Genomic DNA, 27825 nt, shown 5'->3' on the forward strand with positions numbered 1-27825 from the left:
AGGCCTGCTGCGGAAAGGCCTCCCCAGAAATCTTGTCAAGAGGATTGGGGCTCTGACAGCTTTCAAACCTTGCCGGATGGAAATGACCATGCTCTCCTGGCTGGGGAGGTAGGAGGGTCAGCATGAGGCACACTTACAGGCATTAAATATTTCGCCACGTTGGGAAAAAAAAAAAAAAGTAGGAGAGAATCGTTCCCTTTAATTTTTCCAAAATCTTTCCAGGCCTTTACAACTTAAATTTTTATTCATTAGAATTTGATGAGAGGGGTGCCTGGGTGGCTCAGTGGGTTAACCCTCTGACTCCAGCTCAGGGCTTGAGTTCACCGTTCATGAGTTCGAGCCCGACGTCAGGCTCTGTGCTGACAGCTCAGAGCCTGGAGCCTGCTCTGGATTCTGTGTCTCCCTCTCTCTCTCAAAAATAAATAAACGTTAAAAAAATTTAAATTTGATGAGAAAACCCAGCTCTAGATATAGTCACATTTCACAAGCCAAAAATCAGGACAAATAGCCAATGACTGGGATGGAATACTTGAAATCCAAGCTGTCCTGGAAAATCTAGGTCACACGGTCACTAATTATACAGAACACATATGTCCAGGTCCCTAAACTAAAGCCAGTGCTTGTAGGTTTTATAAATAATATTTTAAGACTTTGATCATGTCCATTTCTACTTTCCTCCAAATTTTTGCTAAATAGGAAACTTTCCTGGGTCATTGAAATTTCTAGAAAATTAACTCCTGTGGATGGAGAGCTGTTCTGGCAGATACTCTGAGAAATATGGCCTATCACCCTGCAAAATGACTTCTGGAGCCCACAGAGCCCAGCTCCCCTCACTGACAGACCCCCCAGGCTGCAGGGCCAGCAATTCTGAAGGTGGACCTAATTTGCTGTGATGAATTGTAGGCACGCCCCAGCAATCAAAACTGCAGCTGAGACCGATTATATTCAATGATTGCAATGGTTCTTGTGGAAACACGTGGGTGTATACCTTTGCCCGTTTGAAAAAGTCCAGTCTGGCACAAAGGAAAGGGCAAATGTGATCCCTGCTACCCGGAATGTCAGGGGCTGCCCACTACTCAGGAGCCGGTCCCCCTGATGGGGCTGACGAACGTGATGGCCCAGCCTGCAATACCTTGTCTGCCCTTCTTGTCTATACTCAGCTTCCAACCAAACTGTGGGCACATCATCACTGCCCACACACCTGCCCCACCATGATCAAGTAGGTCCGCGTTATACTTTCGCTCCCACTACCAGGCAGAACTAACTCGCTGGTTTCCATGAGGCAAACCAAGAATCATCTGTATCCCCAATATGTGTGTGTGTGTGTGTGTGTGTGTGTGTGTGTAAGTAAGTCCATTTGCAATTTTAGGGCAGAGGGAGAGGTGGGTAGCAGGTAAATATGGAATTCAGAGCATATCAGGAAGGTGTCATGAAAGCAGTGTAGTTCCTGGCACTTTCTTAGCATTCGATACTAATGGATGTATAGCTAGCTGGTTCACTGGCTGGTTGAATGGATGGATGGATGGATGGATGGATGGACGGACGGTTAGAAGATGGATGGCTGACTGGTGGATGGACAGATGGATGGATGAATAGGTAGATGGATGGATGATTGGTTGGTTGGTTGGTTGGCTGGATGATGGATGGAAGATGGATGGATGGATGGATAGATGAGGAATGGATAGATGGATGGATGGGTGGATTAGGAATGGATGGACAGATGGATGGATGGTGAATGGATGGACAAATGAATGTATAGGTAAGTACATGGGTGGCAGATGGATGACTAGTAGGAGAAAGAGGAGAGCATGAATACAGAAGTAGGTAGTTGGGTGGATGGGTTGGTGGAAAGACAATGGGCTTTCAAGTCCAAATCCCACTTTAGTCACTTACTACATATATGACAAGTCACTTCACTTCTCTAAGTTCCTATATCCTTGCCTAAAAAGTGGGATGAATGATACCTACCTCATAAACTTGGTATGAGCTCCAAATTAGATAACACATGTAAAAGGTTTTACAACATGTAAAATGATATACAGATGTTCAATATTATCATAATGAATACTAACCATGAGGTTCTGCCATCACTGTCAACTCGAAAGCATGGATGACCCTACATTTTTGATGTGGCACCTTCAGCAGGAAGGATGGGGGAGACTAAGGTAGTGCCCCAGGTCAGGGATGCAGCTGTTGGACTGTGCATCTAGGTCTGGCTTAGGTGGGGACTGGTCCCTGAGCCACACGTGCCTCCCCTGCTCAAACACACAAACCATATAGGTGGAACACACTTCCCATTTCCCCCTGGGCTCCACTTCTTCCTGAGTGTTATCCTTTCCCAGCCTCAGCTATCAGGTCTGCAAAGTGGAGAGAGTAAAGGGCACGTCTAGTGGTCCCAGGTTGTTGAGGCCCCAGTGGAATAACATTTGCAAAGTGTGATGTGTTGCAGCAGAGGACTCAAACTTGGAGCTCAGAGGGTGAACCAGGTGGGGCAGACCAGGTGTGGTTGTGTTGAGCCAGGGAGCACATCCTTGTGTCTAAAGGGGGTAGCTGATTGCTGTCACCAGAACTATGGTCCAGGGGTTACTGGGTCTGATTCGTAGAAAAATCAAGAACTCTAGTGTAGTGGTAAAGAGGACAGAACCTGGGGCCGATAGCCTGGCTCCAGCATTGACCAGCTCTGTGGTCTGGGGAGTTTGTTAGACTCTTTGTGCCTCAGTTTCTTTATGTTAATAATAGAGGCATTATGGGAATTGAATATTTAATGCTTAAAAGTGCTAAGAACACTGTCTGACACTTAATAAGCACTACCTATATTTAGCCACTATAATTATAGGAAATCTCCATTTTGAAACATAGACCACCATTTAAAGACCCCGATGTCCCTGGCCATGGGCTGTAAGTTTTTGCCCTTCACACTATAAAAATGGTCAATGTTACTACGTAATAACTTTTCCTTGTGTGTATCTCCTCCCCTTCACATGACAGGAGACTGGTGGGGTCCTTCTCCATCATTCTGGAGCACCCGATGGGAAGGAAGGAGACGGTATACTCCTGTATCCCACTGGGAAGCCCAAACCCTACCCCGAACAGTTTCAGCATCTTGGGGCCTCCTTACCTTCTACCATACCTCCGGTCAATGCTATATTTTATCCAAGACCCACAGAATATAAGATGCTCCAGTATTTGATGTATCACAGCAAACAAACACATTTTAAAAAGACCAATTAAAGTGTAACACACGTGAATTATTCCAATTTAAGAGATGTTATCATGAGAAGTTGTGTATCTAAAACAGGTCAGTGAAGTACGGTAATACCTAACAATATATTGAGCTCCTACTGTGTGCCCAAACTGGGCTGGCTCTTCTTCATACATACACTACCTTTACATCTCCGATTGTCCCCTGTCTTACTGATGAAGAAATGGAGGTTCAGCAAGGAGAAGCAGCTTGCTACCTCATGCAATGGGTAAGAAGTGGTGCTTGGATTGGTGCCCAAATGGTCCAGTCTTCAGGCGGCTTCCTCCCCTCTTGCTGTCCCCAGCCCACCCCTCTGCCTCCTGGTGCCACCGAAAGGAGACACCAAACCAAAGCTGTCACCTGCCTCCATGCAGAACCTAGTACACAGGGGATCTCACTGCAGCCCTGGACCGGCCCCAGCCAGTCCATGTTTGATTTTGTCTAAACTCCAGAAGCAAAGCGAGTGGGGCCATGTTCATTATTGACACAGCAAAATTAATTTCTGCCATCTCCTCCCTCTCCCCTCTGCGCCCGCCCCCCTCCATCCCTGCCTCTCCTGTGAGTGCGGACGCGCGGCTGCTGCCTGGCGCTCCTGAAATGCCAACTTGCATTTCTCATCATTAATTTCTTTCTAAATGTCATTAGTAATTGTTCCTGCTCGACCAAAGAGTGCAATCCAGGCTCCCGCCAAGAGCACCCGGTTCTTGTCTCTCAGCTGGTGGGGGCCAAGCCTCCCCAGCCATGCCTGGCCCCGGTACCTTTGCAGGAGGCAGCCGGCCTGGCTCCCAACGAGTTGGGAAGACAGACTGCTGCATCAAAGGACAAAGCAGGCCTCGTTTTTAACATGGGCGGACTCAACAACAGGAAAAAGCCTGCCCATGGTATTCAGTGGAGTGGTTCAGTGCTCAGCCTCTGCAGCCAGGCTGTCTGGGTTCAAGCCCCATCTCTGCCATTGCCTAGCTGTGCCTCAGTCTCTTTATCTGCAAAATGGGGAGAACAACAGCATTGGTTTCATATAACTTTCCTGAGAACTAAATAGGATAATCGATGCAGAGGGCTCCCCACAGTACCTGGGGGCTGTTTCTGTCACTGCTGTTCCATACCAGGGTTAGGTCAGCTCTTACTAGACGTGTGACATGACATGATATTGTGTCTCCGTCTGTCAAGGTGGGACAACATCACATCAGTTCTATGTCAACACCATCCCCTCCCGTTAGGCCCCCCTTGGCTGGGCACTATGTGCCTTGTTTCATAAACACTATGCTGCACCCCCATAACGAGCCTCCAGGAGAGACAGCACTAGCCCAATGTCCATGGGAGGATGGTGAGTCTCAGGAGAGTCACATGCCCAGGGTCTCAGTTACAGCAAGAAGCAACTCTGAGGTTCACACCCTCCAGACCCCAAGGCCCGTGTCTTTCCTGTAAGTCGGGCTGCCTCTTTGTCTAAGTCAGTGGGAGGTGGGGAGGCAGGGCTTTGTAAGGGGTCAACCTCTGGGAGCCCTGGACCAACCCGACACCCCATTATGAGTATTACTATTGTTTCTAAGAAACTGAAGGCATTTGGTCCGGGCTGGGACAGCTCTGGCAAGGGGCTGGGCTCCCGGCACACACAATGGCCGCTGGCTGGAGGCTCCTGGCAGCTCCCCCGTGCCCATCTGTCATGATGGCACGGTGCCCCTCTTAAGTTGGTTGGCCCCCCGCCCTAGGGCATGAATGACAGGCTCTGAGGGGCAGACAGGCAGCCTGAGGCCGATTCCAAGTGCCATCTCTGCCCGGAGCTGGGCCTCGGGGGGAGCCCCCCCAGTCCCCACCTGGGCCTCCACACACTTCATTGCTCAAGCGGGCAGAGCCCCGGGTCTCGCGAGGGCATCTTCGCATATCCCGGCACAGGCTCCTCCCAGGGCCTGTTTCTCTTTTGCTCCTTGTACGATGACCACGGTAGCCACTGCTCACCCACCCCGCCCAGAGAGGGACAGTCACTTGCCCTGGACCCACACCACCTATGAGTCATGTTCTAGAACTCTTGCTCTCCTGGGAAGGAAGACTTGCCTGCCCCCAGCACCTGGCCCCTGGCACCCAGCCCCCAGAGGCCTGCACTTGGCTCCTAAGGGGTGGATAGTCACCTTCAAGCCCACTGCCTCAGCCTTGGAGCTAAGAACACAGATATTAGTGTCAGCCTGCCTCGTTCACAGCTCTGCAATTCTAGCAGCTGTGTGACCCTGGGGAGCCTCAGTTTACCCATCTGTGACATGGAGATCATAGGATCCCACACTTGGGGGTCACTACGAGGTCTCAAAAGACTACATGTCTGAAGGGAGGGATTCAGGCTCCAGTAAGCATTCACGAAACATTGTCTCATTTTTACTATGTTGGGGTGAGGGGCTCAGGCCTGCGCTCCAGGCTCGGGAGGACAAGGAGCCATCTGTGACCACTCCTCAGTCTTCTCCAGATGCAGACCCTGAACTGCCACACACAGTCCCTCAGGAGGCTCAGCCGCCCCAAGTGGTAGCAGTGGTAAGAGATGATGATGCGGATACACTTTACTGTGAGCAGGGAAGGCCATGGCCCCCAGAAGGGTAAATAGATCAAGAGACCCAGTGTCTGGAGGCACAGTGAGAAAGGGGGAGATCCTGGGCCCCCACACCTCCTGTGACATCACAGGGACCCAGTTGGCACAGCAGTCGTGTTAGGTTATGTTTAGCTTACGATAAGATTGAACGACACACAACATGTTACACTATCTTATGCCGCAAACGTATAACAGACATTCTTTCTGTTTGTCCTCATCAGTTCTCTGTTCCTCTCCCCACAACAGGTGAGGGACTTAGACCTCTGTGTGTCTTCGACACCTGCACACACCTGGCACATAGAAGGGGCTCAGTAAACACTCATGGGCTACACTGAGCACATCCATGCACGACGCACTGAACGAACGAGCGAATGAAGGGGTGAACCAAAAGCCCACGTAGTGCTGATGCTTTTACCAAACCTCAAGCTGGTTCTGGAGGCTTTTCAGGCACCACTGCCTGCGCTCTCCCTAACACCCACGGGAAGAGGCTGTCATTACCCCCCATTTACTGAGGCCCAAAAAGGATTAGTGACTCGCTCAAGATCACACAGCTGCTCCCAGGCTGCCTGTCCACAGGTGTGGGCTGCATAGAATTCACACTGAATAGAACTCAAGCTGCGGAGGGCTCTGGTGTCCTGCCCTCGTGGGGAAGGCAGGACACACAAAGCGATCATACCCTGTGATTCCTGCAGGAAGCCTTATATTCTAAACGCTTTTCACACATGAGGTCCCATCTTCACACCCACCCGAGGCAGTGGGTCTTACCCCACTTTACAGATGAGGAAACTGAGGCTGGGGAGGTACAAATGTCGGCAATGGAAAATAATGGAACCAACTGGAGGCTACTCCAAGGCAAGCAACAGGTTCTCACTCCCCAGAACTACTGTCACCAGGCACCTCCCTCTCGCTCCCCCAGGCCGAGCCCAGCTCAGCCCTGCTCTCCCAGCAGCAGTGGGTGGCAGGGACTGGGCTGTCTTTAAAGTGGGACAGAGGTAGATGCTGCTACTCACAGAAAATTCAGCCAAAGAGTCAAATGCTAAGTATGTGCCTAGAGCACTTTTAATTTTTAATTATTATTAGTTATAATTATCTGGCTGGATCTGACGGCACAAGCACGCAGGCAAGGAAACTGGCTCGTCGGTTACCCATCTTATAAGGACCAGGAATTTAAGAACTCAGCTCCTAGACTCTGCAACCCTAGATTGCAACCCTCCTGCTTTTTCTCCCTTCCTTGTTTGTGTTCTCTTTATTTTCCTACTTCCCAGGGACTCAAAAAATATGGTAAAACATGTGAGGATGGATGGATGGATGGATGGATGGATGGATGGATGGATGGTTGGATGGTTGGACGGATGGCAAGCAGAGGGAGTTTTCACGTGCCCGAAACTCACATTTGGGTGGGGATTCAGGTGTAGACCTAGTTATTATAATATTCATCGGCAAAGGGATCAAGGGGTTAAACCCAGGGCCAGAGAAGACAAATGAGGGGGAATCAGGGAGGGCTTCTCAGAGAAGGGACCACTTAACTTGCACCCTGAAGCCCAAGAAGAAGAGAAGGGAGTCGAGATTCTTCTTGAACAGAAGGATCAGCAGGTACAGCGCAGCCAGGAAGCATCCAACTCACTGAATAGGCTGGGTAGGAACAGTCCAGAGAACGAAGCAAGAAGGTGTTCCCCCACCTCCAGCCCCACTGTCCTTTTCTCTGCTCCTTGGACGCCCCCAATCTGTCCATGCTTCTGAGTCCTTACACTGGCTGTTTACACCACCTTTCCTGGAAGGTCCCCAGTCCTTCCCCCCACTGGCTCCTTCTCAACCTTCAGGACTCAGGTGAAATGCCAGCCTTCCTTGGCCACCCAGTCCAATTTCTCATTCTCAGCATTTTCTCACCCTTGCCCAGACACACACATGTGTGAGCACACACGCGCACGCGCACACACACACGCACACACACACACACACACACACTCATTTTCCACCACCACACAGTGTTTTACTGTTCTCAAAATTCTACAGTCTAAAATGACCTAGTTCATGTGTTTATTGACTTATCATTGTTGTCTCCCATTGACTGTCAGTTGGGGGAGAACAGGGACCACGTCTAGGTATTCACAGTCGCATCCTGGGCCCTGGCGGTGGTGCCTACCTATGGTTGGTACTCCATAAATATTCTTAAATGAAAATGGAATGAGGGTGGGGCACCTGGGTGGCTTAGTCGGCTAAGTGTCTGACCTCAGCTCAGGTTATGATCTCACGATTCGTGGGTATGAGCCCCGCATCAGACTCTGTGCTGACAGCTCAGAGCCCGGAACCTGCTTCAGATTCTGTGTCTCCCTCTCTCTCTCTTCCCCTCCCCACTTGTGCTCTGTCTCTCTCTCTCTCTCTCTCTTTTTCTGAAAACTAAATACACATTAAAAAAAGAAAAAGAAAAGAAAATGGAATGAGGGGAAGGGTCAACTCAAATGTTCTCAAGAGCGAAGGAGGAAGGGTCCCAACGGAGCTCAGACCATACCCCTGGCTCACAGACACCTCCCCCTGGCCGGATACCAGGATTCAGCCTGGCAGGGCCCAGCTCACCCCCATTGGAAGGGCTCCAGGTTGCTTGTTAGAATACCTAGCTCTGCTTTTAATCAATTGTAATCATTTAGCTGGAAGCGGCATGATTAGGCACACACAAGCAAACAGCGTGAACTAATCCTTTAAATGCGCCCGCTCGACACAGGCCTGGCCGCTTTGCCGCTGCAGGCCCCGGCTCAGGAAGCGCTTCCTGCGGCCCCTCGCTTTGTCAATAAGGGAGTCTAGATTCCAGGGCACAGGGCAGACCCTCCGCTCCCCCGCAGCCCAGCCCAGCCCAGCCCCGTCACAGAGGCCTGAGGAATGCCAGACCTTCCTTCACTGAACAGACCCTTTCTCTGGCGCGAGGCTCCCTGTGACAGCACCCGGCAAGGCCGCCGTAAGGGGAGAAAGTGGTGACACCAGGAGGCCTGAGGTCTCCTGAGGTCCCTGTCTCCACAACCAGATCTCATCCTGCCTGTCCCCAAGCCTAGCCTGAGCTGAACGCACCTCCTTGCTTGTCCCAAGGTCGGCAGGCCCCTGGCCCCAAGCTCCAACCTCGAGAACACCGCGTAGAACAGGCCCGGCCCCACGGCACCACACGGGCCCACCTGCGAGCAGGTTCCCTCGAATCCCCTGTTACTGCTACTTGTGCTACCTGCTTGGCCCAACTACTAAAATAGTTTCTGGGTCCCCTGACATGAAGGCTTTTTATAGTTCAGCACTGCAGGCCTCATTTAAATCTATTAGCTCATATAAATGGCAATTCATTTAAACTTTGGAGGGTTTCTGTTTGCCTTGGTGGCAAAGACAATTTGGCTTTGCATGTGTCTCTGCCATTTGCTAGTGACCTTGGACAAACCACTTAAGCTCTTGGAGTCTCAGTTTCCACATCTGTAAACGAGCAGAAGAGTACCTACGTCATGGGGTTGTGTTGAGACAAGCCATGCAGAATGCTTAGGTCATAGAGTGGCCCACGGGAGGGAGCCACCCAGGGGAGGGGGCTGTTAAAACTATTTCTTGGGCAGTCTCATGGGGAGCTTGCCCTCCATGTCCGAGGCCAGTCCTACACAGCTAGTCATTCATACACTCCCTCATGCATTCTCTCGGTGACAGTGAAGAACAGGACACGGTGAGCCTCAGGAAGGACACGAGGAGGTGCATCCCTGCCCAGTGTCTGTGGGCACAGAGGTGTCCACAGGGATTCAGAGACAGCTGGGCTGGGCAGCTGAGCCTGCCCCCTCCACTCGGGTCCACTAACCCTGGCAAGGGGCCCACAGGGCCCCAGGCCCTCATCTGCTGAGGCCTGAGGCTGGAAATGCCAGGCCAGCAGGTCTGACAGTTTTGGGGTCTGTGGCTTACAGAGCTGTCTCACAGCCTCCCCACCAAATGTTCACATTGCCCTCCATGGGGCTAAGGGCAAGGCTGAGGGGAAACCATCCAGAGGAAAGGCCTGGAAAGGCAGTGAAAGGCGGGAAGGGGACTTGAAGCCCTGGCCTCTGTGGCCTTTCCACCTTGCCTCACTGCTCTGCATACCCAGCTCCTCCCGGTGCCCCAGTGTGGGTGTCCTGTGCCCGTGGCCTTTGCACTTGGCTGGCCACCACAGATGGAGGGACCCAGCATCTCACTATGTTCAGACTCAGGCCAGAAATCATGAAATCACAGCAAATCCCTAGTGGAAGAGACCCTGAAAAGTCATCTGACCCTTAAATGCCTAATAATATGCCAATAATAATGCTAAAAATAATGGTAACTGCTAATAATAACAAGTAGCACATACTAAGCTCTTCCTATGTGCCAGTCACGGTGCCTAGGGCCTTTCACAATACAACTATGAGGTACAAACTATTAATACTCCCATTTTACAGATAAGAAAGCTGAGGTCTACAGCTGGTAAACGACAAGGCTTCAGATACAGAGCTGCTTCACAAAGACTGTGCTCCCTGCCTCCTGCTCTGCAGCATTTCAGACCCCTCTACTGACAGGGACCTCACTACCTTTCCTTTTTTTCCATCTGGACAGCGTTTTCCCACATAGTGGACATATGCAGTGCCTACCAGCCTATGCTCCCTTCCCCACCACAGTTCAGTGGAGCAGGGTGGGGCAGCTGACCATCAACCATCAGAGCTCAACCATCAGATTCCCTCTCCAGGGATCTAGAACCTGTTGCCTGCATGCCCTCTGTTTTCTGCAGTCACTATTTCTGGGTTGGCTGGGTGTTCCATCTGGCTACTTGTGTAACCAAATCCCCACACTAAATCCCCTCTGTTGAAATACCCAGTTGTGTCTGTCTCAGCAGAAATGATAGAAGCCACGGCAACACTGGCCACCTTTTTCCTTGTATGGACAAGCCCAGATAGTCAGGCTTCAGAAAGAAAAAGAACACAGTATGAACCAGGAAGAGGCAGAAGGCACAATGTCACCGCCTTGAGACAGGAGTACTTGATTCATAAGAACAGGGCCACTGAAAACCCAACAACACTGCCTGCTCTTGGTAACCAAAAGCAACTCCTGTGTCCTTACAACTTAATTCCCCACCCTGCGTGAGCTAACCCCAGAGAGCGATGCCTGAGCCATGCTTCTCAGCAACATGCCTGTCCCGAGTTTCTGCCCACTTCCAGAAGTCTTGGGTCCACTGGAATCATGAGAGCAGAGCTTAAAATGCTTGAAGACAACTGTCCCCTCTTTCCACATCTTCTCCTGGCAAATGGTCCCCTGAAAGCTACTTGGAGTCAGGCTGGATCCCCACAGCCTAGCATGCTGCCTGAGCTCCCTGGGTACGTGTGTGTGTATGTACACAAACCTTATATTGTCTCCCCCGTCTCCTCCCCCACCTCCAGCCCCTGGCAACCATTGGTGTTTTCCGTTCCAATAGTCTTGCCTTTTTCTGGGACGCCAGGTAATAGAGCCATGTTGTATGGAGCCTTTTTTGAATCTGGCTTCTTTCACTTGGCATTTGTGATTCATCCAAGTTGCTGTGTGAATCAGTGGCTGCTTTTTATTGCCAAGTAGTGTACCACTGCATGAATGTACCACATCTGTCCACCCGCTCCCAGGTAAGGGACAATTAAGGGGTTTCCAGTGGGGGGCCACCATCCACAGACGTTTTTGTGGAAGCATGCTTTTAGTGCTCTGGGGTAAACACGGCAACATGTGGGGGTTTCAGCCGCCCCTCCACACCCTGGCCAGCACTCACATTGCTGGCTTTTTGCTTCTGTTTCAATCATCCTGATAGGTGTGCGGTGGCATTGCATTGTGGTTTACGTTTGTGCTTCCCTGACTATAATCGCGTTGAGCACCCCCACATCTTCGGTGAAGCGTTGATATGTTGTGCTTGTTTTACAGTGGATTTCCCCTCGTTGTTAAGTTCTGAAGGGTTTTTTTTTTTTTTTTTTACATGCCCTGGATACAAGTTATTCATCAAATATGTGATTTGTACATATTTTCTCCCAGTCTGTGACTTCTTGTTTTAACAGTCTTTTTTTAATTTTAATTTTTTTAACGTTTATTCATTTTTGAGAGACAGAGAGAGACAAAGTGCAAGCAGGGAAGGGGCAGAGAGAGAGGGAGACATGGAATCTGAAGCAGGCTCCAACACAGAGCCCAACATGGGGCTCGAACTCACAAACTGCAAGATAATGACCTGAGCCGAAGTCGGTTGCTTAACCGACTGAGCCACCCAGGTGCCCTTTAATAGTGTCTTTCAAAGACCAGACTTCTTAAATTTTGATTGAGGGTGGAAATCAGATAATACCTCTTCCCTGCTTGGATTCCCATCACAATGGGGATAAAATCCAAACTCCTCTGCTGCCCTACAAACCCTGCCATGACCTGGCCTCCATCTGCCGGCCCTCTCCACACCACCCCTCCCCACTCACTGTGCTTTAGCCACCTTCCACTCCCAGCAACACACCTGGATCACATGGCCACAGGGCCTTTGCACTCATGGCTCTCTTCCATATACTCTCTCCTTCTCACCAGGCAGGTCTCAGCTCAAATGCCACCTCCTCAGGGAGGCCCTCCCTGACCACACTCACCAAGGATTATCCAACCTCACCCCCATCACACCCCCACCTACTACCTGGTTTTATTTTCTTTGTGGTGACCACTACAGGGCACTGTCTATCGATCCTTTTTGAATGCAGGCCCTGTGGGTGTTTCTCTGTCTCACTGACCACAGTCTTGTCAGTTCCTGGGTCTCGTGCCCGGCACACAGTGGGACCTCCATACACATACTCTGAACAAATGGATAACAAAGCTGAGTTCCCTCTTCTGCTCCTAATCACTCTGTTATGAATGTGTTCCCGTCTGTCTGAAGTTCTTAAAATTAATGTCGGTCTTGGCAAAGCCACTTGAACTCAGAACTAAACAGGACTTGCACCTCATCCTGGCAACAGTGCTCCTGTCAATGCATCCTAAAAGAACATTCTCTTTGGAGGTAGACACGCCACTGTGACACAGCCCAAGCCTGCCAGGGCCAGACCCCATCTCTGTCACCTCTGGCATTCCGGTCCTACAATGAAAACAATCCTAGGTCTTATATCTTAAGCCCTCTCTGCCCAGTCACTTGTCCCTACAAACAGTAGTTTCCCTGAGCCTTCCCAGCAGGACCCAAATGACAAATGGCCAGCAGAGCCAGTCAAGGCTCCAAAAAGGACCCTGTCTCCTGCTGTAGACACGAACCCCCACATGTCACCCCTGGGAAACAACATACCTGCCCACTGGCCCCAGATTCTGCGTAATGACCATGAAAACTTCAATGCCTGAAAAACCCTCCTCTTAAAAAAAACCCAGATAATTGCTCTTCAAGTTACTTAAGGAGAGCCATTATTTGCATACATTTGGTGTTGCTACAACACTTCCACATTTAAATGGGCTGTAATTAAAATCATTAATTGCAGAAAATAGTCACTGGTTAAGGCTATAATGTAGCGAGGTTCTCAGCATTTGAGGATCTGCCTTAAAGGTTGACGGGATGACCCAGCTCATGTGAACCATTCTTGATGCCCGGGACAGTCTGCAGCCCTGGGTGAGTGTAGCCAAAGCGAGAGCCAGCTTGAAGCCACAGCTCCCTGTGCCTCTGTGTCACGAGGTGGGCCTGTGGCACAGTGACACCGATGAAGTTCAAAAAAGGCAGGACTGGGCAACTTCTCTGGGGACACCTTCAGGCCAATAAGGGAGGAGAGCATCCATTTCTTGGCACCCAGGACAATGTGGGAGGACCAGAGGGCCAAGCACGTCCCAAGTTTAAGTAAATCAGAGTGTACAGGAGCTAGTGGGTTTAAAAGAAGCCTGCCATGTTGAGCCATAAAAAGCTTCAGTTGTCTGGGGACTCGGGGTCTATTTTGGTAGCTGTGCTAGGCAGGTACGGCAGGTGGGAGGTAGAGTATGGCGACACACAGGCTGCACATGGAAGGACGCGTGGCCAGCAGACGTGCAAGGGTACTTCCTGGACAGCTTATCAGTCAGGTGCTGGCACTAATGTCCCTCGGTCAGGGGGGAGAGGGTCAGCCAGCCGTCCTTAGCACAGAGGCTCATGCTCAGTTTGTGGGTCAAGGTGGGGACAGCGGTGGGCCCTGGGCAGGGTCATCACCTTGCTGGTGACCCTCGGAAGTGGAACCCCCCCCTCTCGGGTCCTTAACTTTGCCCCACACCGTGACAGGGTGAAGTCAGCTCTGCCCACCCTGGCACGGGGCCAGCCCACAGGAAGGGACCCTGACTGCCTGATGATGAGTCCTTACTATGTCCTCCATGGCCCCTTTTTAATTTCTTCTGGATGATGGTTGTCACCACCCGTGCAGACAGGATGGGCCCAGGCCTGGCTGTGTGGATGGGCTGCAGCACAGTGAGAGGCGGTCTGCCCTGCAAAGGCTACCGCTGTGTTCCTTCAACCCCAAAAAAGGGGGACCCCAGTGCTGCTCCGTGACTTTATGACTCAGCCTTGTTGCAGTGGCCTCAGCCTCATCCCCAAGGAAGGGTGTGACTACTGAGGGCAGGGTCCACCTTTGCATGGCTGTGCAGGCAACGCAGGTTTCCAGTGGGCAGATGCACCCTGTGGGTCATGGTGTGCACAGTGCTTGAGGGTGTGGCAAACACCAGCTCTCTTTTCCTTCTGGGCACAGGGCAGATTACCTTCCTTTGTCCCCTTTGAAACTGGGCACGGCCACATGACTGTATCTGGCCAAGACAACATGAGAGGAGATGTGTGTCACTGCCCAGTGGAAGCTTCAAGAGCTGGTGTGTGAGTCCCTCATGCTGTTTATTGAAAATGGTGCTGTTTCAATATATGGTGTCTCAGCATGTCTGCGTGTACTACGTGTGGTGTTTCTGGGGATGTCCGTGTGGTACTTTTTCTGGGGTGTGGTATTGTGTGTGTGTGTGTGTGTGTGTGTGTGTGTGCACGGTATTTCTGGGTGGACATGTGACCAATCTAGTGTAACAAAAACCAGCTGGCAAGAAGGCGGCTTCACCTGGACACAGATCTGTGTCCTCAGAAACCAGTAACAGGTGGGACAAGAGGAGTGGCTGCAGGGGCCTACAGAGGACAGCCGCCCCTCATGAGGTCCCTCTCAGCCACTGCAGGCCCCGGATGGGGATTTGAGGAAGCTGGTCAAGGCCACCATGCAGCACCTGAGGGCTACCTCAGTCTCGGGCCCGTGGGGGGTATCCCTTCCTCTGAGTTGGGGCCCAGCCCGACTGCTGTCACTTTTCTGGCTTTCCTAGGCAGAGCTGGAAGCTCCAAGACCCCAGACCCAGTTCCTGGTCGCATACAGCCCCAGGATTCAGCCCTGCGAGCCACACGGGCCACCAGCCTCAGATCCAAAGCTCAGTCGAATGCCATCGTGTAAGATAGGTGGAGAAACAGAATCCCCAAGAGGCAAAGGAGCTTGCACAGAAACACCGCAAGTGAGAGCCTTCTGACTCCTCTCCGGGCTCAGCTGCTACAGCCCGGCTCATCTGAGAATGCTATCAACGGAGGCCAGGAGACCACCCCCACTCCAGCCTGCAGGAGGGCCGCCACCGGCCCCTGTTGCTTTTTTGGTTGGGGTGATGCTAAGTGTAAGACCCCACCATCGTGGCTTCACCCCAAGACCCTTGGTGCTGATGGAGGCCCCGAAGAGCAGCAGGAGTGGGGGGTGTGGTGGACAAGCACTCACCTGCAGCTCGGTCTGGAAGAAGAACTTCTGTGGGCACTGTGAGCAGTCGTAGATCTTGTCTTCCTGCCCGTGCACAGCAAAGATGTGCTGCTGCAACTTGTTGGCCTGGACAAAGACTGGACACAGACACGGCTGTCAGGGGCCAGACTCCGGGGACACCAGCCCAGCCGCCCGGAGCAGCCGCCCCCACACCATTCACAAGCAGGGATCACCCAACCATGGACACAGCCAGCCCAAAGCGGGCTGTTGGGAGCATCGCTGGGAGCTCCTAGAGGGGGCTCAAGCCAGTGGAGCTGAGCTCTGCCACTTACGGACTGTGCAACATTGGACAAATCACTTAACCTCTCTGGGCTTTATTTTCTCCTCTGAAAAACGAGGGTCATTAAAGTCCATAGCCTACTGGATGGCGGGGAGGATCACATGGGCTAATACTTGCAAAATGCTTAAAAAATGGCCTGGCACATAATTAGTCCAGGGAATGCCATTGCCACCACCGCCACCACCACCACCGTCCTCATCATCATCATCAATCATCATTACTTGCCAGATATCGCCTGTGGGCTCCTGACTCCAGCACAGGCCTGTAAGGCAGGACAACTGTTACCCCCGTTTTACAGAAGAGAAAACTGAGGCACCAGAAATGTTAAATGACTTGTCCTAAGTCCCACTGCTAGCAAGTGGCAGAGCTCAGATTTGAATTAAATAAACTCAACACATTGTCTGGTACAAGAAGGTGCTCAATAAACACAAATTGCTATTCTTGTTGGGGTTGTTAACAGCATCCTCACATCTCCACACAGGGGTCCCCGTGTCCTGGATCAGCAGACCTGGCAGCTGAGGCCCCTCGACGCCAGCCTCCACCCAGACTGCAGAGTGTGATGGTAACAGACGGGTGGGGGCTCCCGAGACTGAGGGGGAAGAGGCACCAGGGTGTTCTAAGACTTTCACGCACCCCAGAGAGGTGTGAGTGTGCAGGGACTTTCCCCATAGCAGAGCCCCTTCCTTAGGCCCGTCATGGAGCAGGTCACAGCTCCCGGTGACAACGGTCCGAGGCAGCCCTGGCCCTGGGCACACACAGGAGGTGGTCCTGAGGCAGCCGTGTGTCTGGGAGGTGAGCACTTCAGAAATCCCCTCCCGCCAGGCACCCTCCCCGGGGTGGGCTTCCTGCTGTGGCAGACAACAGATGTCGGGGGAGACAGGGGAAGGCCAGGGCTCCCCCACGCACACCGGCTGCCATCTGGGCAACAGGAGGGGGGATGGCCGAGCCCTTGAGACTTGCCTCAGGCTGGGACAGCCGCTCGCCTGGGCGGGCAGCCAGGCTGGGGGCTGGGGGCCAGGGGCTAGGGACTTGGCCAGCAGAGCTGCCCTTGACCCCTCTAGCCTGGAACACGGATGGAGCATGGACTGGGGCAGACCCAGGAGGAGGGGAAGCCAGGAGGTGTGTACAGAGAGAGCCCACTGTTCTGGACACGGGAGCCCACCGAGGGCAACACAGGGGTGAGGCTGAGCTGGAAAAAGCAGTTGTGCACAGAGGTGAGGGGTAGGCTAGGAAAGGGGGCCACTCAACCTGCCTAAGAGGAGGGGCCAGAGAGTAAAGCCTAGGAGGAGTGCCAGGGGGTGGGGAAAGCTCTGCATGGAGCAGGCAGGGTGATGGGCTGTGGGTCCCTTGGGGACTAAGTCCATGTCAAGGCAGGAGGATATGCTGAGGTCCAGCAATTAAAGGGCTACGCCCCTGGATCCCTCCCCCTCCCCCACTGGGCACACTTACCTGTGAAGCACACGGGACATTTAAAGGTGCCGCCCATGCCCTCGAAGCTGTGCTCAATGAGGTGACAGAGGAGCTTGGCTGGGGAGTCGAACATCTGGTTGCACAGCTTACACTCATGGTTGATGCCTTCCTCTGCAAGGAAAACCATGGCCAGTCAGTGACCCTACAAACCACATCCTCTGGGCAGGAGCCCAAGGGCCTCCACTAGACCACAGGCCAGCCTCTCCCTGGTCCCCAGAACCAGGACTGGTGTGGGGGCCATAGATTCCGAGACCCATCCCAGCTCCAGATGGTTCAACCCGGGAGGCTTATAGACCCCAGGGGCTGGCACCAACTATCTGGCTCTGGAAGGTATCGTGTGCTGTGATTTCTCTTGCTGGTCAGGCTAGAATGTGCACAGGCCACGACCCACAGCTCCAATCTCTCACCATGTCACAGTGGAGAGGTGCCTAGGATGAGGTCTGCACCAAGAAGGGAGTCCAACCAGAATTTTTAAAAACCCAATAGAATATTTACTGAGCATGTACCTCATGCCAGGCACTTTGAGCTGGGGCTTCTGTGGGGAGCTGAACAGATAACACGCTTGCCCCCATTCCAATGGTGGGGGAGACAGATAACAAAGACGGCCAACGCATAACAGCATCAGGAGGTGACACGACAACATGGGGAGCTTCCTAGGTGACAGTCAAGGGCAAAGGCCCTGAGGAGGGCCCGTGCTGGGCTGGCTTGCCAGCAGCAAGGAAGCCGTGGGCCTGAAGCCCAGAGGCCAGGACCGGGGTGGGGTGAAGTCAGAGGGGATACAGGGGTGCACATCGCCCAGGGCCTTGCTGGCCACTGGGGGACTCTGGATTTTACTGTGAGGGTTGAGCAGCCACTAGAAGTTATCGCTAAAACAACAACAAAATGCTCTTTTTTGAAAGTTTGGACCAGGTGGCCTATGGACAGTGGCTGAGGGACAAAAGGCAGACCCCCTGTCCTTCTTCCAGATCAGAGCATGGCCTCATCTCCCCACCTGGGAGCCTCTATGACTCAAACGCTCACTCAAAGGTGCCCGGGGAAGAGAGTGTGTCCGGAGCAGCAGCTTCTCACCAGTTTCAAGGGGTGCAGAGTGGAGCTCTGGCACCTTGGCCCAGAGTCGGCAGAGCAGAATTCAAATCCTGGCTGCTTCTCCACACTCTGCGGCCTGGGCATCAGTCCACTCAGAGTAAACGAGGGCACCCCGAGCCCCTGTCCCATGAGGCTGAGTGAGGATGGAAGGGGCCAGCATCTGCCACCAGGGGGACCCATGGGTCAGCAGGGGGTGAGGTGGGGAGCCACCCTGGCTTGAGGGTCACATCATCCAGGGTTGACCAAGCTCTACACTCACTGCACGATCTTGGGCAAGTTACATAACCTCTGTGTGCCTCGGTTTCCTCTTTTCTAAAAGACCCGGTCACTGCCTTCCTCACCACTACACGCCCATGAGAACGGCCCAAATCCAGAACACCGATGACACCAAGTCCTGACAAAGATGTGGAGGGACAGGAATTCTCACCCACTGCTGCTTGGGAATGCAAAACGGCACAGCCACTTTGGAGGACAGTTTGGCAGTTTGTCGCAAAACTAAACACACTCTTACTATATGATCCGGTAATCTTGCTCCTCGGTATTTAAAACCTGCACACAGATGCTTACAGCAACTTGATCCATAATTTTCAAACCTTAGAAGCAACCAAGATGTCCTTCAGTTGGTGAATGAACACATAACCTGTGCTACATCCAGATGATGGGTTATTATTCAGCGCTAAAATGAAACGAAGATACGGAGGAATCTTCAACGCATACGACTAAGTGAAAGAAGCCAATCTGAGAAGGCTAGATACACTGTACGATTCCAACTATTCTGGAAAAGGCAAAACAATGAGGACAAGAAAATGATCAGTGGTCGCCTACGGTGGGGGCCAAGATGCACAGGCACAGAACAGAGGATTTCTGGGCAGGGGAAGCACTCTGTGATATTACAGTAATGGAAACGTGTCATTGTACGTTTGTCCAAACTCAGAATGTGCCACCCCATGAGTGAACGGTCACAGAAACTATAGACTTTAGGTGATTACGATGTTTCACTGAAGGTTCACCTTGGCAAAAAACACACGGACCTGATCATTCTGGCGAGTGACACTGATAGTGGGAGGACGGGCAGGAAATATAAGGGAAATCTGTATCTCCCTTAAATTTATTTTTTAAAAGTGTATTTATTTGTTTTGAGAAAGAGAGAGGGTGCAATTGGGGGAAAGACAGAGAAAGAGAATCCCCAGCAGGCTCGGCATTATCGGTGCACAGCCCAACGCAGGGCCCGAACTCACAAACCGTGAGAGCATGACCTGAGCCCAGATCAAGAGTGGGACGCTCAACCAACTGAGCCACCCGGGCGCCCCCTCTCAATTTTACTGTAAACTTAAAACTGCTCTAAAAAGTAAAAGTCTTCCAAAAAATGTCAACTCTCCCCCCGCCAAAATAGTCTTCTTCTTATGGTTAATGTGTCAATTAAATAAGTTACTACGTGAAGCGGGATTTTTGACCAGCCCCTGGCACACAGCAAGTGCTCAATAAGTGTTTGTTGTCAGGTACGCCAGTATCAGTGAGTATTATCTGGGACAGCCGAGGACACAGGCTCCCTCTCGGGCTCCCCCAGGGAACCAGCCTCACCAAAGGTGCCAGGTGCTCTGATTTGCCCTCAAAGGCAAGAATTAGGTAGCAGAGGGGCTCTGCCAGTGGCAAGGCAGGAACACAGATGGGCTGAGGCTCCCAGCGAGTCCCTGGGTCCCCAGGCCCTGGCAGGGGCTGGCAGGGACAGCACGCATCCCCCTGGCCCCCGGGGCACCCCCCGCAGAGGCACACAGACACACGTGCGTGTGCAGGTGGGCCTGCCCCACATAGCCCACTGGCTGGAATCTACCGGGTGTTTGTCGTGCCCCTGGAGCCCCAGCAACTAGGCCACATGCACCCGACAGAGATTCAGGCAGATCTTCCATTTATACTGGCAGAAAAGGAATTCATTGACAAGTTTGGGGACACGGGGCAGGCTCAGCACGCTTGCCACACAGGCCCCACTCACGTCTTCCACTTCCCTTGGGGAGACTCTCATCATAATTAGAGATGGCCTCCTGTGTGGGGGCTGCCTCAGAAGGCCCCCAACATCCCCCCACCCCAACATCCCCCCCACCCCAGCACTGAGGAGCACAAACAATGCTTCTCAGTGCCCGGCACAAAGTAAGGAATGAATGAAGGGAATGAGAGATACCACCCTTGTAGATGGCCTCCCTGTTAGAATGTGGACACCTTTTGGACATTAATAAGGCAGACAGTATGTGAAATAACAATTGTACAGAGATTTCTGTTACAGTTTATAATATAACTTAAGTTTAAACTTGTAACATAAATTAACCCTGCTTGGTGGTAAAACCACATTTTCTAGGGAAGGGAATTAGACCACTTGCTAAGGTAACAGAGCCAACTGGGAATGGTTCTCTGAACAGGATACAAAGCCCTCCCTATCCGTATGGATCCCACCTGCACACCACCTCCAGGCAGCCTCCCCTGACTATGCCAGCATGCACAGCTGCACCAGCCTGGGCACCGTGACCCTGGATTCATCTAACCATATCCTATGAGTCTTTCTGATCCTGGCAAGTAAGAGATGGGCACAGATCATGGCTTCTCCTCCTCCAGCCCCCAAAACATCAGGCCCTGCCTGGGTCCACAGAGGGGGCTTGGGAAATGCTCACAGAGGAGAGATGCCCCTGGCTGGGCCCTCTTCCCCCCGTCCAGCCAAAGCCAGCTCCCCAGGCTGGGATGGCAAAAGAGGATTTACTGCTCTCTGCCGAGCGGGGCCTTTATCCACTTGGCTGTGAATGGAGACGTGCCGTCTGATGCACAAACACCAAGAGGACAAAGAAGGCTCCCGCAACTTATAAATCAGAGAAATCATGTCTGACAGTCACTTTCCGTTCTCCGAGTGCCGGGCAATTCATCAGCCGGTCCCCTCTGATTCATAGACGCAGCTACACCCCGCACCCACGTTCATAAATATGTGCACAGTCAGGCAGGCCTGGAGCCGCAAACCGGTTCCGGGCCCTAAACAGCTGCCATTTAAGCAAATCACACCCCCAAACCAGTGTCGATGTGAGGTTGTGGGCTAATTAGATCAAGTGCCCGATAGACACAACTGTGTGCCACTGCTCCCTTTCCTCGCTCCCCTCCCCCCAACCCCTATGTTAAAGAGAGTCAGACCTGGGGAGACGGGGCGGGGGAGGGAAAATAAAACAAGCAGAAAGTAAAAGCAGAGTGAAAAATAAGGAAGCCGGAGGGGTTCCCACAGACCTGGGAATCTCTGCCACTCGGGTCGGGCCTTCTGGTTTGCAAACCTTCTTTCTGAAGGACGAGGCCCTCTCCCCACCAGAGGGGGCTGGAGATGCTCCCTGGGGTGTCCATAATGTGCACCTCTGCCTAAAAAGCCATCCAGGAAAATGGGGGGGCGGGGAGCTGCCCTAGTTAGTGTGCAAACACTCCTCTGCGTGCCGTGACCCAATACGAGCCAGCCCACGGATATTGACAGGATCGGCTGCCACCACGGCTCTTACCGCACCGACGCTGACAACCTCTCGCTCTGTCCCAAGTCATGGGGTCCGCAGAGAGCGGCACCCACCGAGAATAACTTTCCTGAATTATATTAGATCACAGAGCCTCAGCAGACACCTCGGAGCAGGATGACAAAGCTGTCTGGGAGCCTGCAGGCCCCTCCGCCCCGGCGCGGGGGCTGGAGGATTTTGTGAGTTAAGACGCAAAATCACTTCCTCTCTTCTCTATTCTTTTTTTTTTTTATATAGCACATGACAGGCATCCATAAGAGAGACCCACACAACTCCAGTGAATTATGCAGCCCCGCTCATTTGTAAAGTGAAATGCAGATTTTGCCTGCTCACTGTGCCAGATCTTTCCTCCTAGTCCCCGTAAGTCGTGGCTGGCACGGGGAATCTATTGATTTATTATGATTTTTAAAAAAATAAAAATAAATAAAAACCCAAGCTGCCAAAGAAACAATCCAGCAAGCACGAAAATCCCAGAGTTCCCCCCACCCAATGCTCTTTTTATTTTTTTTCCCCTCTGCTCAGGAATAATAAGTGTTAATTTTACACTTCATTTCTCAAAAAAATAATAGGATGTGCTTTTGCTTAAAACCAAGTCAGCCTGCTGGAACCTTTCAGGCTGAAACTGTGTCAGCCCAAAAGAGGAGCAGAGGGCTTTGTGGAAGGGCATCGTGCCGAGATGATAGCTCCCTGTAATGTCCTCGGTACCGACTTTTGTCTCCAAAAGCATTTGATCCTGGCAGACACATACTTATTTCCATACAGGTCTTGGGGGAAGCCAGGAGGAGAGAGAGCTGATTATCAGAATCCTGAAGGTGAAACTCAGGTGGGCCCCACTGATGTCAAAGGCAGGCCTGGGCACACATTCGGAGGCCATAATTTGCTGCCTGGGAGGGAGGGGCAGCAGGCTGCGGCGGGGAGTGGACAGGGCATTGTTCTCGGGCTCTAGTGCGCTGAGCGCGACCCGCTCCCGCCATATCGCTGGGCCTTGCCTGGCCCTTCTCTGAGCGGGGACCGCACTCGGGAAAGCTGACCCAGGAGTGGTATCATTACGCATAGATAGACCCCTCTGAGAGGACAGGACCAGCGACGGCCACCTGTGTTGACAGGGGGCATAATTAGCCACCTCCATTCAGGAAGCAGCAATTAAGGACCACAAAAGTGAGCAGAACACTTGACTTTGAGTCGCAGTTCCAGTCATTCGCTGTGTGTACTTGGGTAAGTTACCTAACCTCTCTGAGCTTCAGCTGCTTCTGCTAGAAAATGGGAAGCATCATCACAGGGTTTTCGGAAGGCTGCCAAACAGGCTTCTTCTGCCACAGGACGTCTGCCCTCCGACAAAACTCTCTTGCCCCAGACCACCTTCTTGTCCTCCTTCCCTCACTGCATTCAGGAGTCTGCTTAAATGCTACCTCCTCCCAGAGGCTGTTCTGGATGCCCCCGGCTAACGCAGCATACACCCACATCCTTTCCAGCACCTCTCACACCTTTAACCTCCTTCACAGTGCTTACCACCACTGAACATAAACATATTACAGAGTTGATTGTTGTGTTTTTTTTTTAACTACCTTTCTCTCTCTCTCTCTCTCTCTCTCTCTCTCCGGGCGGGGGGGGGCCCGGCCCCACCCCCCGGCACATCTTATGAGTGTGCACATAAACATGGAGTAATCGAAGTTCCGAGAGGGATATTTTGCTCATTGCTATGTTATCAGTGCCTAGAACAGGGCCTGGCACACAGTAGGTGCTCAACAAATAGCAAGTGAACGATTTGTGTAAAGCACTTAATACAGTGCTTGGAACACGGGTAAGGTTGCTGGTGAACGCTACTTACCACACAGCAGTGGGCCCCCAACTCGTAGGACTGGTGGCTTATAAAATCTGTGCTTGCCTTCAGAAACCTGCAGTTCAAGATCCCCACAAAATGGCCTGCTCCGGGACTGCAAGCATGGAGGGTCTCCTTCAATGAACAGAAAAGGGGCAGTGCCCCTACCAGCCAAGTGACAAAGCTGGGGGTGGGGTCATGTGGTCACCCCAAGCAGCCCTCTATTCCTTTAGAAAATACCAAATTGGGCCTGGGATTTGAGACCTGGGACCCAGCAAGCCACCTTCTGCTCCTTGATCATCCAGAATTTTTGACTGAGAAGGAGGAGAGACAGACGTAGCCTCCCAGTCTCCACGTTTGGGCCTGGTAGCCCCCTTGTCGGCAGCAGCTCCAGGTGGCAGGATGTCTGGAACTTACCCCAGGTAAGCAGGGGAGGCAGCGCCCACGGTGACAGCATGGGCCAGTCCAAGGCGGCAGCACTGCCCCTGCAACAGCATTTCTGGGAGTGGAAGGAAGGCAGGGGACTGCCTCACGGAGCTGAAATCCTCTATTCCCAGCTCCGGTAATAAATTCACCAGCCTTCAATTCCATCCCAAGGATCAAGTCAAGTAAAGACCCCTGAGAACCAGGGGCCCGATCAGACACACACGGGGCACACGGAGATAAGGAAGGGGAAGAACAAGGAGCCCAGCATTCATCCAGGTAAATGAGCAGCTAGAGGGGGACCCCGGGAGAGGACCCCTCTGATGCTGCCCTAATAAATAACCAATGCCAAACAGGAAAGAGAAACATAGGCCAATGGGGGACACAGTTCTTTGTTCTCTGTAAGGAACAAAGAGCTTTGGGTAGAATAGAAGAGGGCATAGACTAATATCTGGGCAGCCAGATCAGGCTGTTTACCTATTGATTTGTTATTAAATGCCACACGGAAATGAACCAAGGCAGACTGTAAGGGAAAGGAGAGGGGGGATACCTGACTTGGGAGTTGACAAGGGAAACAGGGTCTGAGGATAAGCCAGAGGCCAGGCAGAAATCAGAGAGCATGGAAGGGAGGGCAAGGGCTGATGGTGGGACCCTCAACACCTTAGGCCCCGGCTGCCCTGAGTATCTACAACCCTGATAGGAGGGTGTAGTCCCCCAGACCTGCAGCTGTGGCACCCCCTGGGAGCTGGTTAGAAATGCAGGACTCAGGCTCCACCCCAGACCTGCAGAATGAGAATCTGCCTTTTAAAAGCGCTCTGGCAATTAGGGCACACATTCAAGTTTGAGGAGCACTGAGCTCTATCCAAGGGCTTCTGGGGATGCCTATCTCGTTGGAAGCCTGATGTCATGAAGCCGTGTGTTCCTAGCGATCGCTTTTCCCAAGATTGTATGCTTCAGTCTCTAAAAAGGAGGAAAGTTTTCTCTGGTCACTTGTTGTCCACATTTTACAGAAGACAGAGAGAGAAATACATCCACAGTGGGAAACCCTCCCTCTCCTATTACCACAGCCGGAATGAGAATGGTGTGGGGTATCTTTGGAGGGGCTGTTGGAGACACTGGGGGTGGTGTCTGACATTCCACTGAGCACTCTGGTGGCCCCGCTGCCCCACACCCCAAATGCTGGACTGCTTAGGGCCCCCCCATCACCGAAGAGCACTCAGCTATTGTTGGAAGGTAAGCCCCACCACGGCTGCCCCCACGCTGGGCCCCCATTTTCCTAATTAATCCTGCAGGAGGGGTTGTGCCCTTCCTCCTCCCCTCGGGGGCACCTTCCCAGGCCTCGATGGCCAGGAGGGACCCATCTCGTGGTCCCCTGTGTTTCAGAGAGGCTTATAAATGAGCTCTGGCAGCCTGAACCAGGGCCCCACGGGGGACCCAGAGCCTCTTCAAAACAGAGCCCTGACAATTAGGCAGTCTGAGTTTTGAAAGGCTTGGGATTGATGGCGTGGACAGTAAAAATATCACCTGGGGAGCTGGGTGTAGTCCTCTGAGGGTTGCCTGAGGTCAGTTGCCATGGCAACGGAGAATGAGCTCAACCTTGTAACTGACCCTTATCTTTTTTTGATCTGTGGGCCACTTGGGGCCAAGGCTTGAAATCAACTGGAAAATAATCCGGTCACATATCAGAGAGAAAACTATTTATACTTATTTACCCAGGTATCCACCAACATCCCCGTTCGGTGATGATGAGGACGCCACAATAAACCGATATCGCACGTCCAAACGGAGGCTACCGGACCGCAGGAGAGAGGGGGAGACTGAATCCCCCACCTCAGCAGGATGCAGCTCCATCCACGTGCGGGCAGGTGCTCACCGTGGGAAGGGTTCTCGTCCCCCGGCCCCTCACATCATTCCTGCCGGAAGCTCTGGGCCCTCTTGTAGGCCAGCATCTGGTGGACATCCACCAGAGGAGTCAGACTCTGATGTCTTCCCTCATCTGCTGTTCAGGCCTGTCAGTCCAGCCTGGCTTGATCACTAGGCTGCTTGGCTTTATTTCAGGGTCGGATGAGACTCTCCTCTGCCAGAGGCACCTTCCCAGCCGAGAGGCTGCAAAGAGATGCCAGCCAGGCAGGTGTGTATTGGGGAGGTGTGCACGTAGGGTTTAGGGGAGGCGGGCTGACAGGAGGGACAACTTCAGGCCCTCCCTCCTGGTCCCACACCCCGGGAAGGCCTGGCTGGCTCAGACACCCCCACACTCACCCCGGGGTTCCCATGGTAAGACAGCCATCTGGCCAAGGCCCGTCTCTAGGACACTGCTATCCTAAGTTACAAGTACTCGCACACTCTCTTCTCTGAAACTCAAGTCAGAAGACTCCAGACGGTTCCCTGGCTGACTGCTCCCAAGAGCCACGTCACATGAATGTTAGCGAGGGGTCAGTTAAGCTTGAGGATGATTCTGGGTAAACTCCCCTTGAGCTTTGCCATCACTGCAAACAGGACATCTCAACGGACTGCCCCCTGCTCACCCCTGTTCCATCAAGACGAGCTTCTTTGGAATGGAGGGGAAAACATGGCTGAGAACCAGGCAGCTTGTAGGCTATTCCTGGCTCCACCTCAGACTCCATAGGGTGAGTGGGCTAAGCACGTTCCCTGCGCCCCTCAGTCTTCTCGCCTGTGAAATGGGGAGAAAGTCATCTCCTCACAGGGCTGTTATGAAGAGGGAGTGAGAACAAGATGAAGAATACTGATCATAGCACTACTGCCACAACTGTGGTTACTTTGGACAGGATTCTGCCCTGAGACTCTACGCCCAAAGCCTGTCATGCGGCGTGCACTGTGGGGGTCGCCAGCATAGTGGAGCCCACCCCTGGAAAATGTTTAAAGAGCCCAGACATGGCATCTGGCTTGTTGCAGGTCCTCAATCCATGTCACGTCCACCTGACAATGCCTCTGTGTCAATTCTCCTTGTCTCCATCCTCCTCCACCTCTTCCCCACTCCCCATACTTGTGATGGCAAAAGTTGTATCCATTTCCCCACCCTTTGTTCAACTGTGGCTCTCCGCAGCTTCCTACTTCCGGCCACAGGAGTGGACCCCCCTCCCCACCCCCACCCCCACCATGCTCCTGCAACCACCGTTTCTTACTTCTTCACGGTTCCTCTCCTTGTTCCTCTCCCTTAAAACTCAGTGGGATTTCCATAGAGGTCCCGACCAAGGCTGGGGACGAGGGTGTGACAGGTTCATGTGTCCCCTGCCCCGGCCTTGGCCTGTGCAGGGGGGCTCCACATGGGCACCGCACCCATGCTCCAAGAATCTCTAATAGAGATCTGTGATGGAGGGAGTCTCCTTCCAACTTCATGACTTGCTTCCACACTGCCAAGGAAGCCTGCCCCGAGATGCCAGCGGTCCCCGGCAGTTCATGAGAAAACGCACCACCTTTGCCAACGGCTCTGCTTGCAACTTGGGTGATGACAAAGCCATGGGTCCCTCAGCAGTCTGAGCCACCTGGAATCTTTAGGACATGGTGACTAGTTGTCTTTGGTGAAAACAAACTCACCAACCAGGCCCTGGACAGGTCACACCAAGAGACACCTATCTCAGCTGCGTAACGGAAAGAGAGTGAATGATCAAATCAACCACAGTGAATGATCACTGGGTCTCACGGGGGA

General features: G+C 52.6%; 1 protein-coding gene across 2 annotated transcripts in view; it reads right to left on the minus strand.

The window, feature by feature from the left end:
* Positions 1–27825, minus strand: part of ZNF423 (zinc finger protein 423) — a 337746-nt gene that overhangs the window by 12793 nt on the left and 297128 nt on the right. For both annotated transcript variants that reach the window (XM_040497966.1, XM_040497968.1), the window contains 2 exons: positions 17286–17417; positions 15518–15633 (listed from right to left, as the gene is read on the minus strand). In XM_040497966.1, the coding sequence (XP_040353900.1) occupies positions 15518–15633; positions 17286–17417 (248 nt within the window). The remainder of the gene's footprint in view (positions 1–15517; positions 15634–17285; positions 17418–27825) is intronic.

Source organism: Herpailurus yagouaroundi, unplaced genomic scaffold (genome assembly GCF_014898765.1).
Source record: "Herpailurus yagouaroundi ecotype Mexico unplaced genomic scaffold, PumYag 190, whole genome shotgun sequence".
NCBI classification, from domain to species: Eukaryota; Metazoa; Chordata; class Mammalia; order Carnivora; family Felidae; genus Herpailurus; species Herpailurus yagouaroundi.